The 12408-nt window shown below is 30.0% G+C and overlaps 1 protein-coding gene across 1 annotated transcript; it reads right to left on the bottom strand.

Annotated features, from left to right (window-relative positions):
* Positions 1-9794: 9794 nt before the first annotated feature.
* On the bottom strand, positions 9795-11819 carry LOC137823980 (O-Glycosyl hydrolases family 17 protein). Its single transcript, XM_068629384.1, has 3 exons — positions 11543-11819; positions 10106-11410; positions 9795-9997 (listed from the first exon to the last, which is right to left on the bottom strand). Exons 1-3 carry the CDS (start codon positions 11601-11603, stop codon positions 9963-9965), a joined length of 1401 nt encoding a protein of 466 aa, XP_068485485.1. The 5' UTR covers positions 11604-11819; the 3' UTR covers positions 9795-9962.
* Positions 11820-12408: the final 589 nt, after the last annotated feature.

The following is a 12408-nucleotide window of genomic DNA, read 5'->3' as shown; positions in this document are numbered from 1 at the left end:
TCTTCCATCTTTCGGTATTACCTTTTTTATTATTATTATTTTCTCGTTCTTTATCCCCTTTTTTTTTTTTTTGCTGGTTTCAAATTACGAAGAGTGAGTTAAGGGCTGTTGTGGAAAGACGAGATTAACCCCATGGGTTTCTTGGAGGTAAATTTGCCTTGCTTTGGTTGGTGTACTTTTGATTTGGTGAGGTCCCTTTCATGATATCATATTATTTTTTTTCTTTTTCCAGTGGGCACACACAGAGGGGTAAATGCAATGCAGCAGATCATCTTCTCTATATATTAAATATTAATAAATAAATATTAATATTTTTCTTACCGTGTAATAATAATGGATTTATATCCATTTTCGAGAAAGAAACCATTTTTGTTCTTTTTCGTTCATTTCAAATATTTCGGCTGAAGACGAAGCACCAGATTATGCCACGCGTAACTGCAATTTATAGCCGGCTAAAACTTTTTAATTTTAATTTTTTTTTAATTTTTAACAACTGGTGTGAACTAACTTTCTTCTCAAAAAATTCAATAGCGTAATTATTGGTTGGGAACTGTATCTATTTTTCGACGCTGCACATTATTTTTTTTACCATATATTATAAGATAAAGGAAATAAATAAAAAAAACTTCAATTTTGAAGACTTTTCTCAATTAAGCCATACAAATCTTGAAGAATTTTTTTTTTACTATTTTAAGAATTGGAATTTTGCATAATTAACTATAGATCTTGTGCTTTTATTTTTCTAAAAAAACAGAAACATTGTCTGTTTCCTGTTTTTTGAGGTAACAAAGAAAGGAAAAAAGTAAAAAGTTTTTGATTGATTTAAAATGTGTTGAATGATTTGGTTTATGTTGAAGTTAGAGTGTAAGAGAGAATAATGTTTGTAGCTGTATCTGCTCACTGGTTTCACATGACCCCATTAATTTATTTTTCTTTGTATCATTTATTCCTTTCACCATATACTTCAACCTTGGGACAAAGAATGCAAACTCTTCCACATTCATTCCCCTAAACTATTTCTACTGTCTTCAAATTCAAAAAAAAAAAATACAAAAAGTGTGTATGGTAAGATTATATTATTTTACTTTTAAAAGGAAAATAAAATAACTTTAGAAAGATTCAAAATTAAAAACGTTAATTATTCGTATAAAGAGAAATAGGTTGTAATATGTTGTAATTCGAGATTATGAAAACATTTTAAGTAATTTTGAAAATACCATGCAAAATGTACATTTAAAACAAAAAGAGAAAGAAAATCCTAGAAATAAAACAAAGTGAGAGTATCGGTTTTAAAACTATTTAATTTAATTTATGACATAAAAAAAAATATGTCACAAATTTCCACATGTTTCACACATATGAAAAAGTTTATTTTTATTGCAAACTCTTTCCTTTTAATAATAATAAAAAGTTTTCAATTAGGGGAGTGTGTAAAGCTTTATTTATTTATGTTAAGATATATGATTTTAATTTAAACAGATAATAAATAAATCTCTTGGAAAATGTTTATAAATAACTCAAAAGTAATTATTTTATTATATTTAAATACATATAGGGGTGTGTGAAGCCTTAATTATTTAAAAATAATCAAATATTTTGAAAAGTGTTTAAGATATGTTTTGTTTTATTATGAACAATTTGATTTCATGTTGTATATATCGCTCAAACATCTTAAGACTGTTCAAGTCATAACTTAAAATTTGAACAATAAAGATGTTGAAACAGTTATATTTTTAAATTGTAATTGTTCAAGAATCGAATGGTCACTCAAATAATAAAATTGATGATATTTTAGATTTTACATAACATTTTTAGTTATTGACTTCTTAAATTAAGTTACATCGTTTTGAGTGATGATGTAAATCTCTTGAAAAATGTTTATAGATAAATTCAAAAATAATTATTTACTAATTTAAATACGTATAGGAGTGTGTGAATACTTTATTATTTAGAAAATAAACAAATATTTAAAAAAATGCTTAAAATATATTTTCTCTATTACTAACAATTTAATTTCATGTACAACATCATAAGATTGTCCGTTATAATTTTAAATTTGAGTCATAAAAATATTGAAACAGTTATATTTTCTTTATTATAATTGGTAAATGTCGAATGATTAATCAAGTAATATAATGTATAATATTTTAGATAATATTTTTAATCATTGACTTGTTGAATTAAGTTGTATCATTTTAAGTAATAGTATAACCGGAATGTGAAAGACTCTTAACTAATTATCTATTTTTTTAAGTTGTTATCGTGTAAAGGACACACTAATAAGTTTATAGTTTGAGTAAGATTTTTTTTTGCATATTTTGTAAATATAGGACACTAATGCAAATGTCTCATTAAAACACTAATGAATTAAGGGACGTATGTATTGACACATTTAATCACATATACTTTGGATGTGTCAATATTGACACGTGAATAATAGACGTTTTACTTTCATTCATCATCTAAATTATATAGATTAATATAAAATATGGTAAGAAATCAAATGAAATAATAGGTTCATAAAAAGTATTATTATTTTTTTGTTATAATTAAGACTTACTGATCATTTTTAATGCATTTTCGTTAGATTGATACTACAAATTTTAAACAAATTTAAATGAATAATTAATACACAAATATTTAACACAAAGTCTTAAGACAATAATAATATAAAATTTACAATTCAATATATTTATCTAAAATTGTGAATTTCTTTAAAAAAATATTCGACACCAACAAGTGATAAACAAACTTAAATAAATAATCAAAACACCAATTCCAATCCAAATATTTGAAATATTAGGTTTATAAATTCTATTTTATATATATATTGAATTCTTATATCTGACTCATAAATGTGAGAAATATAATAGTTAATTTTGAAAGAGCAAAAATTTTATGATATACATGTATCTATTGAGAAGGAAATAATCGTTTGACCACCATATTTGGTTAAATATTAATTTGAAAATGTTTAATAATATCAAATATTGAATTATAATATAAATTAGATTTTTAATAAAAATTAATAGATAGAGAAAGATCATAGAATAGTTATATTAGCCTTTGAAGTCAGACCGTGTACGAGGCAAAGCCTATATATTTTTATATTATTTTACATTTACCAACTAGTTTATCATTAATTTATTAAATACCTATAATTTAATATTGAAACTTATATCAAAACCTATATATTAGTTTATCAACTAGTTTAAATGCATGGATTACATTTGATTATTTCCTATGAATATGAGATATGTTTCCATTATCCCAAATTTCTTAAAGAAGCATAAATTAAAGGCAATTTCGTACATTCAAGAAAATAATAAAAGTTTGATTCTGTTTGACCAAATGAAAAGCCAAAAACAACAACACCATTTTCATATAACACAAACTTCAAACTTTGAAGTTGCCATTTCTATTTTTAGAAGTTTTATATTTATTTTTGGATTAATATAGAGAATTATTATTTTCCTTCTCGGTCGATTGTCTCTTACTTCTTCACCTCATTGAACATCTTCCTTTTATTCTTCCGTTGTCTCATTTCCTTAGTAAATTTTCAGTTTAAATGTTACTTACAAAAGACACTTCGATGTTTAAGTAAGATTTTCGATATTCAATGTTTGGTGCAATTAATGTGTGATAATGACGTATGTTTTCTTAAAACTCGCGACTATTGATATGATTATCATAGAGTCTTTGTTATTGAGTCAGAATAAGATTTTAGATTATAATTAAGAGCATGTTAGTTGATGCTTAATCATTGTTTGGTATTATTAACCTTCTATTTGAGTTATTCATCTCAATCCATTCAATCGAATGTCGACACCTTCGATAATCATCCAGTTCTATTCGGTACAATATTAAGTCTACTCATAAAAATGAAAGTACAAACAAAATTATATTTTTCTAAATAAAATATTTTATCTTTAACTCTATTTTCCTTAAACTAAATCACTGATATTTTAACTTTTTTCACCTTCTTAATTTAATCTCTTGTGTGTCCTTTTTGTCTGCCCAAGGTGGCAGTAATTAAGTAAAACCTAAAATAAAAAGGGAAGAAAACCATGTAATGTAATCTTGAGGTTGGGACTGTGAAGTCTTACTTCTGAAATATGCTGTTCAGATTGCTGCAACTTCTTCACCTTTTTATAAAGATGCTCAATTACAATAATATTCATTTGACTAAGCTGAAAGGAACTGTCATTGATTGAGCGTGGTACTATGGTCTCAAATAATTAAATTATATTTCATCTCCTCTCAAAAAATTAAATTAATTTCTTGTTCATTCATTTTTTTGTTTTCAGAATTGTGGAGATTACTTTCATTATTTGTTAGTGGGAGAAAAAAAATACATAAATGGATAATATTATTCTACTATTTTTCTTTAAGAATTAGAAAAATAATTATATTGAATTAAGAAACTAAAAAAGTTCAAGGGATTAGGAGTTAATAATACAAGAAAGACCATTAATTATAGAATGATGATAAGTAATTATGGGCTAAAGCTTTAATACTAAGCATGGTGATTAGAAGAATCTAATGTTGGAAAGAAAAATATAACTTGATGGTTTGATTACATGATTACAAGAATGGAGAAAGCGATAAATGTTGGATTTTCGAAGGAATTACCATTGTAAATGTTAATAAACAAACTTGTTATGCATTATAATTTATGATTAAACTTTTCCACTTTCCATAGTATTTTCTCTCTTGAAAACCGGATTAAACTGAAATTGTTGAGATTTTTAATTACAAACTTAATTATAACTTTGAAAAAAGATATGAAATAACATTAAAACGGATAAAACTATTAAAAGTTATTTTTATAATACATATATAATTAATATATATATATATATATATGTTTCTTGTATTTTTTTAAAAGATCATGAAGTATATCAATTAAAATATCAAGTGTCTTTCATCAAATAATTTTTGTAATAAAATCAACACAATATATTTTGTAATCAAATCAATACAATAGACTAAATATCTCCTATCTCTTCATTATCGGTCCGTCAAGTTCAAAAATGTGAAGCACATACAAAGACACTCCAATGCTCAAGTCAGTAAAAGTGTTTATAAGTTTATTTATGTTTTAAAATTAGAAGAGTCATTATCTTTTACTATGGGTATACCTCTATTTATACTTTTCTATCGAGTTTCATACTTTATGAAAATTAGTCCAATCTCAATAGTCCTTTAATTATATTTTATTATTCTTGATTTTTTTAAATTTTAATTTACTATTGACTTAGAAATCGAGTAGTCAAGTACATTATCGACAACTTCGTTATTCGATTTTGGTTCAATTTTTTTTTATTGTATTGAAAATCTTGTAGACTTATATTTTAAGTATCATATATATTTTTTTATTACAAAATAGATTACCGTTTTTATCAATGTAATTATTTTTCAATGTGTTAGACAACTTGTAGTTTGTTGTCTTTTTTTTTTTTTATTGCCATTTGTCTTTTTTTTATAAATTAACGCATATTTTGCCGAAATGATAAGTGCGTTTTCTTTTCTATTAAGCATACAAAATATACATGCAACGAAGTAATCACCTTATTATACTTTGTTCATGGAACGAGTTCATCTTTAAAAAAATATTCACGAACATTATTTGAATCAATATCGTCAATATAATATAAACTATTCAGATTAATTAGATTTACGGAGATGAATAATATTTAATTTTTTAAATTATATATACGAGAACAAGAATAAATACGTATATATTTGACTTGTTTTAATTTGTATAATATTTTAGTTTTTTTTTTAAATCATATAATTATATTTTTATTATTATTATTTGACATGGGGAGACAAATATTCTTTTGATATTGAATTTTTTGACAAGTCCTTTTGTTTTAAAAAAAAGCATTTCTAATTATGGACCTAATCACAAGTATTTTCATCACTTTTATACAATAATACTGAAAACATGACAAATAATTTTTTACATAAAGAAAAGAAAATTCCTCCCCTTTCACCTTCTTCAATCTTTAGTCTTTTTTTTTTTAATTGAAACACCAGTTTGATCCAACATTTATTATTGAATGAACTTCACGTGATTCAATGATCTTCATCCATTGCTTGGTACCATTCATATAAATTTTAGTGAACAATAAAATACAGTATTATTAAGTAATATATTTCCCGCATTCCATTTTTCTTTTATTAAAATGTATATATTTAGTAGTTTTTGAATCTGACTTATATATTAAAATATTATATAAATTAATTTTATAATATCACTTATGAAATAGATGTTGGACTTTAAATAAAAATAATAATATAAGAGGTTATATATATATATATATATATATATATATATATGATATCGGATGAAATCTAATATAATAAAGATTGAAAACATTACCAACATAGGATTTTGTTTTGCAAAAAAACTATCTCACTACAAAAATATAATAAATAAAAAATTAAAAAAAAATTGAAAAAATATTCACATAGAAATTCTCATAAATAGAAAGAAATATCTATTGTATCGGTCGGACCCCGGACGATAGAATACATGGTCGAATCATGGTTATAACATAATAAATACGTAATAAAGAGGCAGTTACAACTGGAGTTGAATGAGTCAAAGGCACGTTTTGAAATACTCGGGTAAATATCTTAATGTAACGATAAGCCGAAAGATACACTTTCATAACTTCAGGGAGTCACTACACATGTTCTGATCAACCGACTATCTAGCCTATCCAGATAAGAGTCCATAAGTCAACTTATAAATAGAACTTCTGAAGGGGAGAAATGTACGTTTTTGATATCCTAGGAGAACACACCAAATACTAGCACTGACTTGAGCGTCAGAATTAAAAAAACTACCGACACATCAACAAATTATGTACTAGTGGATAAATATTACCTACATCCCATCATCCGTACAGGTACATCTATACATCTATATAAGTACGAGAATAATAATTTGTAACAATTTTATATATCTCAGATTTTTTTTGTGTGTAAATTATAAACTTAAAGAAATTACAGATTTCCTAATTTTAAAACGAGTAGATGTGAAATTATTAATATTTAAATAAGAGAAGGGGCTAAGAATTTATTATTGTTTTGAAATTTATGAATTTAGAATAAAGAAATCCTTTCGAAACGCGCATGGGAGTTGCAGCAGGTGGTGGCTGGAGTGGGGCTTCTTTTGTCTTTTCCTTTGGTCCATTCATTGGTTGTTTGGTGCGCGGGAAAATTATGCACCCGCGCTATTCTCTTACGCCTTCTCTTCTGGTGGGTGTGGTCGGTTACACGCTTTTATTATTCTTTCTTCCAACACCAACTCCTTCCACCTCACACCATTACTTTCTTTCTTCAACCCCTTTTTCTCTCTATATTCCTAACCAACATTATTATTTCAACTCTTAATAACAATATATAACTTTATCAACTTACCCTTCCAAAAATTATATCTTAATTATTTTTAAGAAGGAATTTATGAGCTCATGGGTTCATATGTTTATGAGATGAACTAGTTTTTAGGATTTTTTTTGTCTAATTAACTTATGTTTGAGGTTGAGGGACTGTAAGGTCATGAACCATCTTGCTAATAGGGCGAAACGGCTTTGATGCTAATCTATGGAGTTAATGAAAATGATGTCATATACTTCTCTTAAAGAGGCGACGACGTGAATGATAATAATTGGCTGAATATGCGACATAGATAATAATGATAGAATAAAAGCTGGAAAGAAGACTAGTTTAAAGTGTCTTTTAGTCTTATTGACTTATGTTTGAGATTGAGGGGATGTAAGGTCATGGGTCTATCCGTTAATAGGACAAAATGACTTGGATACTGCTCTATGGAGTTAATAAAAATGATCTCATATACTCCTCTTAAAGAGGGAAAAACGTTAATGAAGATAATTGAATGAATATACCGGATAGAGAATAATGATGGAATAAGAGTTGGAAAAAAGAATAGATACAGGGAAAAAAAGAAAATGAAAACTAATTAGAAAATATATATTATTTGAATTAGAAATCACTGACTTAACTATATATTTTGGTAAGAGGACATCTTTCTTAACTATAACCGAAATTGTTTCATTATTTTTAAGGAAAAATAAGTTATTTTTGTGAATAAATAAATTATTATTTTTTATTAAAGGATAAAACTATCCAATTAAAAGATGAGAAAAAAAACTTATAAAATGATAATTTTTTATATAATAATATAGATTGCAGTGGATATGCTTTTGCAATTTCTATTATATTTTTAAATAGAGAAAATTATATTTTAAAGTGTAATAATTTAAGCGTAAGTATTGGGTTGGTGTATAAATTAGGAGGATAGGTGGATTAAGAAAATTAAATCAAAGAAAGAAGCAATATTGACTGAATCAAAGGTTGTACGATTTTGGAAGGGCCTAAGCCCAAATAAGCTTCGCAAAGATAACATGTGACTCTGACCAATCAAATTAAGATATTGACCAAATGTCTGTACATTTAAAGAAAATAAAAAGGAACATAAATCATTGTCTGAAGAGATCCTTAATATATAGTTGGTACTAGTACTTTCTAAATTTTTCTATATAGATTTTTAAATCATAATATTTTCTCATACAAAATATTAATTTTAGAATATACAATAAAAAATTATTCTTTATTTCACAAAATGTCTCAATTAAATATGTTTTCCTTGCAATATATATATTTTTTTATTCTGGTATGATTTGTTGTTATTTTAAAATTGAAATTTATGAAAAAAACATTTGTTATCTTAAATGAATAGTAAGGACTAAAAACTATTATTTCAAATTTTGGAAAGGAAAATATTTTACAGCTACTAAAATCATATTTTTTTTCATTTTTATAATGAATAAAAGTAATTACTTAAAATTTAATAACAATGAGAGAGAACATTTTTTTAAGAAAAACCAAAATATGATTATTTTGCGTAGCCATAAACACATATTTAAGTTCTTTTAAATGCATGAAATTCAAAAAAATAAACTTGCTTCTTACTATTTTTTGAAGAAAAAGAAGTTGACGAATGAATACAACAAATTGGGTGACAAAGGATTGTTGGAAACAAAGATATATAATACAACGATAATGAAGTAACTAGATATATATGTAAAAGAAAAAGGCAAGAAGGGGAAATGGTTACTAAATTAAGAGGTGTGAATAGCAAAGGCTTATTCATTTATATTTAATGGGCAGAAAAAAGGAAAAGAATATTGGGCTAATAGCCCACATACATTTTTCCTAAGGTGTAGGATGTTGAAAGACCATATATATCTTGAGTTTTGAGAAATTGTATTGCGGATTTCTTCATGCACCTTCATGTGTTTCTTTTCTGCACCTCTATACTTTGAAAAATATCCAAATCATTCATTGACGTTTTTTATTGAATATTTTCTTTTAATTTCATAATATAAAATTCAAAAACTTCATTTTCTATTTCAGATTATACTATCCAAAATAAATAATTTTGATATCTTAGAAAGTAGGGGATGCAGGAAAAAAATCCCCCATGGTATATTTTCTACAAACATTATCGATTCACTTAAAATATATATTTCTTTTACGAAATTCACGACACTTTAATGTCTACAATTTATTTTTTATTAAAAATAGTAACAATAAATAACTGTTAAGGATAAAATTGGCTTAGTTTGAACTAAAAAGTTTAATTAAAATGATCATTCACTAAATGGGGTCTTCAAAGAAACTAAAGAAGAAATAGAATATATTTTTCTTGATTAAAATTAAAGAGATATAATTACAAACAAAGGAGTAAAAGAAATGAGTTACGAAATCAATGATAAATATAAAATTTTATTTGACAGTAACGCAATCAAACCTAAACACATGTAATGAATGGAAGAATACAAGAGAAAACTGGTAAAAAAAAGTATGGGGAATCCCCCAATTAAATCCAAATTAAAACACCCACCCACTCCATCTCTCTTCTTCATTCAGTATCCACTGGGAAATTCGCAGCTACCATACTCTGCAACACAAATTCACCAAACACACTTTCAACACAACTTCATTTCAATCATAACAAAAATTTGTTCCTTAAAAAAATCATTCATAGTGAAAAATGAGACAAACTTACTAGGAGGGTGGGTGACAACATAAGCGGTTCCACCAAAATCGCAGGTGCCAGCGGCACGTGCCTTCTTCTGATAGTAACTGTTGAAAGCGTAAGAAGCATGCGCCTCCAAAGTGTTGGGATTGTAACACGTGGCGTCTGGTTGAATGGCGCTGCAATCAGCGCCACCCTCTCCGCAGGCGTAGTTAAGACCGTTCTGAAGCTTCTCCTCGGAAGCGCCGCCATTCGCCACGCACCATGTCTGACCGTCACGCGACGTCGTCGACACCTCCCCGCTCGCCGGAACCTGGCTCTTCTCCACCCCCGACGACGGCGCCTCCGTAACCCCCTCCGCCTTCAGCGGAATATCGTAAACCTTCTTCTCGCTGGGGTAAAACAGCCCGTAGTTCCTCTCCGAAGTGGGCCCTGTTTTCTGATTCTCGTTGAAAAGAGCGAAGAGAAAAACGTCGAGTGAGTCATTGGGCCTCAACGGGGTCCCACTCTGGCCCAACACGCGCCGCACCAAGTTCCCGTTATACTCCGCGGCATTCTCTGGGCCCGCTCCGATTTCATTCGAGTCTCCGGCGGAAGGCCAGCCCGTTTCGGAAACCGTAATCTTAACGTCGGTGTATTGAAGCGCTGACATGGCAGCGAAAACGGCGTCGATTTGGGCGTCGAAGAGGTTGGTGTATTTCAAACCGTTACCGGAATCAACCACGCCGGCGTTCTCCTTGAAGAGCGCGTACTCCAGGGAGATTTTGTCGGCGTTGGCAGAGTAAGCGAAAAACGGGTACGCGTTAACCATGAGGTAGGAGCCGGTTTGGCGGAGGAGGTCGAGCATGGGTTTAATAACCGGTTCGACCAGTTCGGTTTTGAATGAACCGGATGAGGCGGGGAAGGAGGATTGAAGCGCGGAGAGAGCGATGGGAGAAGAGATTTTGATGTTGGTGTCGAGGCTGGACTTGGTTAACGAAGCGTGCACGTTCTTCATCGCCGCCACGAGGAACTTCGTGGTGTTGTTGGGGTCCACGAACACTTCGTTGCCCACGGCGATGGCTTCGATTTGCGTGGCGGGGTAGTGGCTGGCGATGTTATCTTTCACCCATGCGTCGGTGAAGGACTGGTCCGCGGCGGCGTTCGAGAGAAGCTCGTTCGGCATGGCAACCACCACCTTGATTCCTGAGTTCGCAAACGCGCTTAAAACCGTGGCGTCGGTGTCGTACAGCTTCACACGGCTCAGCCCCTGACTCTTCAGAAGCTCCACCACCTTGGCCGGTGTAGGTAGGTCGTTCGCAATCCTTCCATAGTTTATTCCTACAGACCCCGCTTCTGCAAAAACCATTCACAGAATCGCGTTAACACACACTGCTGAAGTTCACGTCTCTAAACTACGCAAAATAGTAGAAGTAAAAGTACGTGTAAATTTATTGTATGTTGAAAAGTAGTGAGAGATGTTGTTACCTGATGATGAAGAAAAGAAGGAGATAAGAAGGAAGAAGAAGGAGAATGCGAGAGGAGCCATGATCTGATTCTGAGCAGAATCAGAGGATACAATGAGAGGAAGAAAAAGTAGTAGTTAGTTTGGTTGAGAAGGGAGGGTGTGGATTTTATAGTGGTGATGGGTGAAGCATGGTTGAGGGAAAAGAGCTTTCACTTTAGGAAGTGTGGGACCCTTGTTGGAGACCCACTCACCAATGCACTCTCTCTCGCAACCGCCAATGTTAGGTTAGAAAATGTTACCTGCATAAGACTAAAAAGGGTTAGAAAATGTTGGCTCTGGTGTCCGTTGGATGTTGTGGAGGGCTGTCTTGCCCGCCGTACACGTGTCTGGGACAACGTTGTCGACAGGGACACGTCACGAATGAAACGGGGTGAGGTGAGAGTGGAGGTAAATGTTTGTTTGTTGTGTACCCGAGAAATGGTGTTTGGGTTCATTTTGAGACAATAATGAATTTGGGGAAAGCAGGGCCTAGTTTCAATCATTTTGCTGAAATTTGAACGTTGGAATCTGCCATCCAGCGATGCTTGGTTTGTTTCTTACTGGGTAAACTGCAAAAATAGGAGTTGGAATCAATTAATTCGTTGCACTGTACACTACTGTATAGTGACTTATTAATCAATTCTTGCACATGAATAGTAAGCATCACCACTGTAGTTTTCCATTTTCTGTGTTTCTCTAATGCCATTTTACTTCACTTTGCTGCTTCTTCAAAACAATTCAATCTATACGTTTTCAGGGTCGAGTTTCCCGTTAGATCTCTTCCGAAATAGATATGGTTCTGAAACGAAGTGGGATCAAGAGAACAATTGTCTTCTTTTTAGTCGTT

The sequence above is a fragment of the Phaseolus vulgaris genome, chromosome 8 (assembly GCF_051622355.1).
Source record: "Phaseolus vulgaris cultivar YP4 chromosome 8, ASM5162235v1, whole genome shotgun sequence".
In the NCBI taxonomy this organism is placed as follows: domain Eukaryota; kingdom Viridiplantae; phylum Streptophyta; class Magnoliopsida; order Fabales; family Fabaceae; genus Phaseolus; species Phaseolus vulgaris.
Note: the sequence above shows the minus strand (reverse complement) of the source record. Positions and strands in the feature narration are given on the sequence as shown.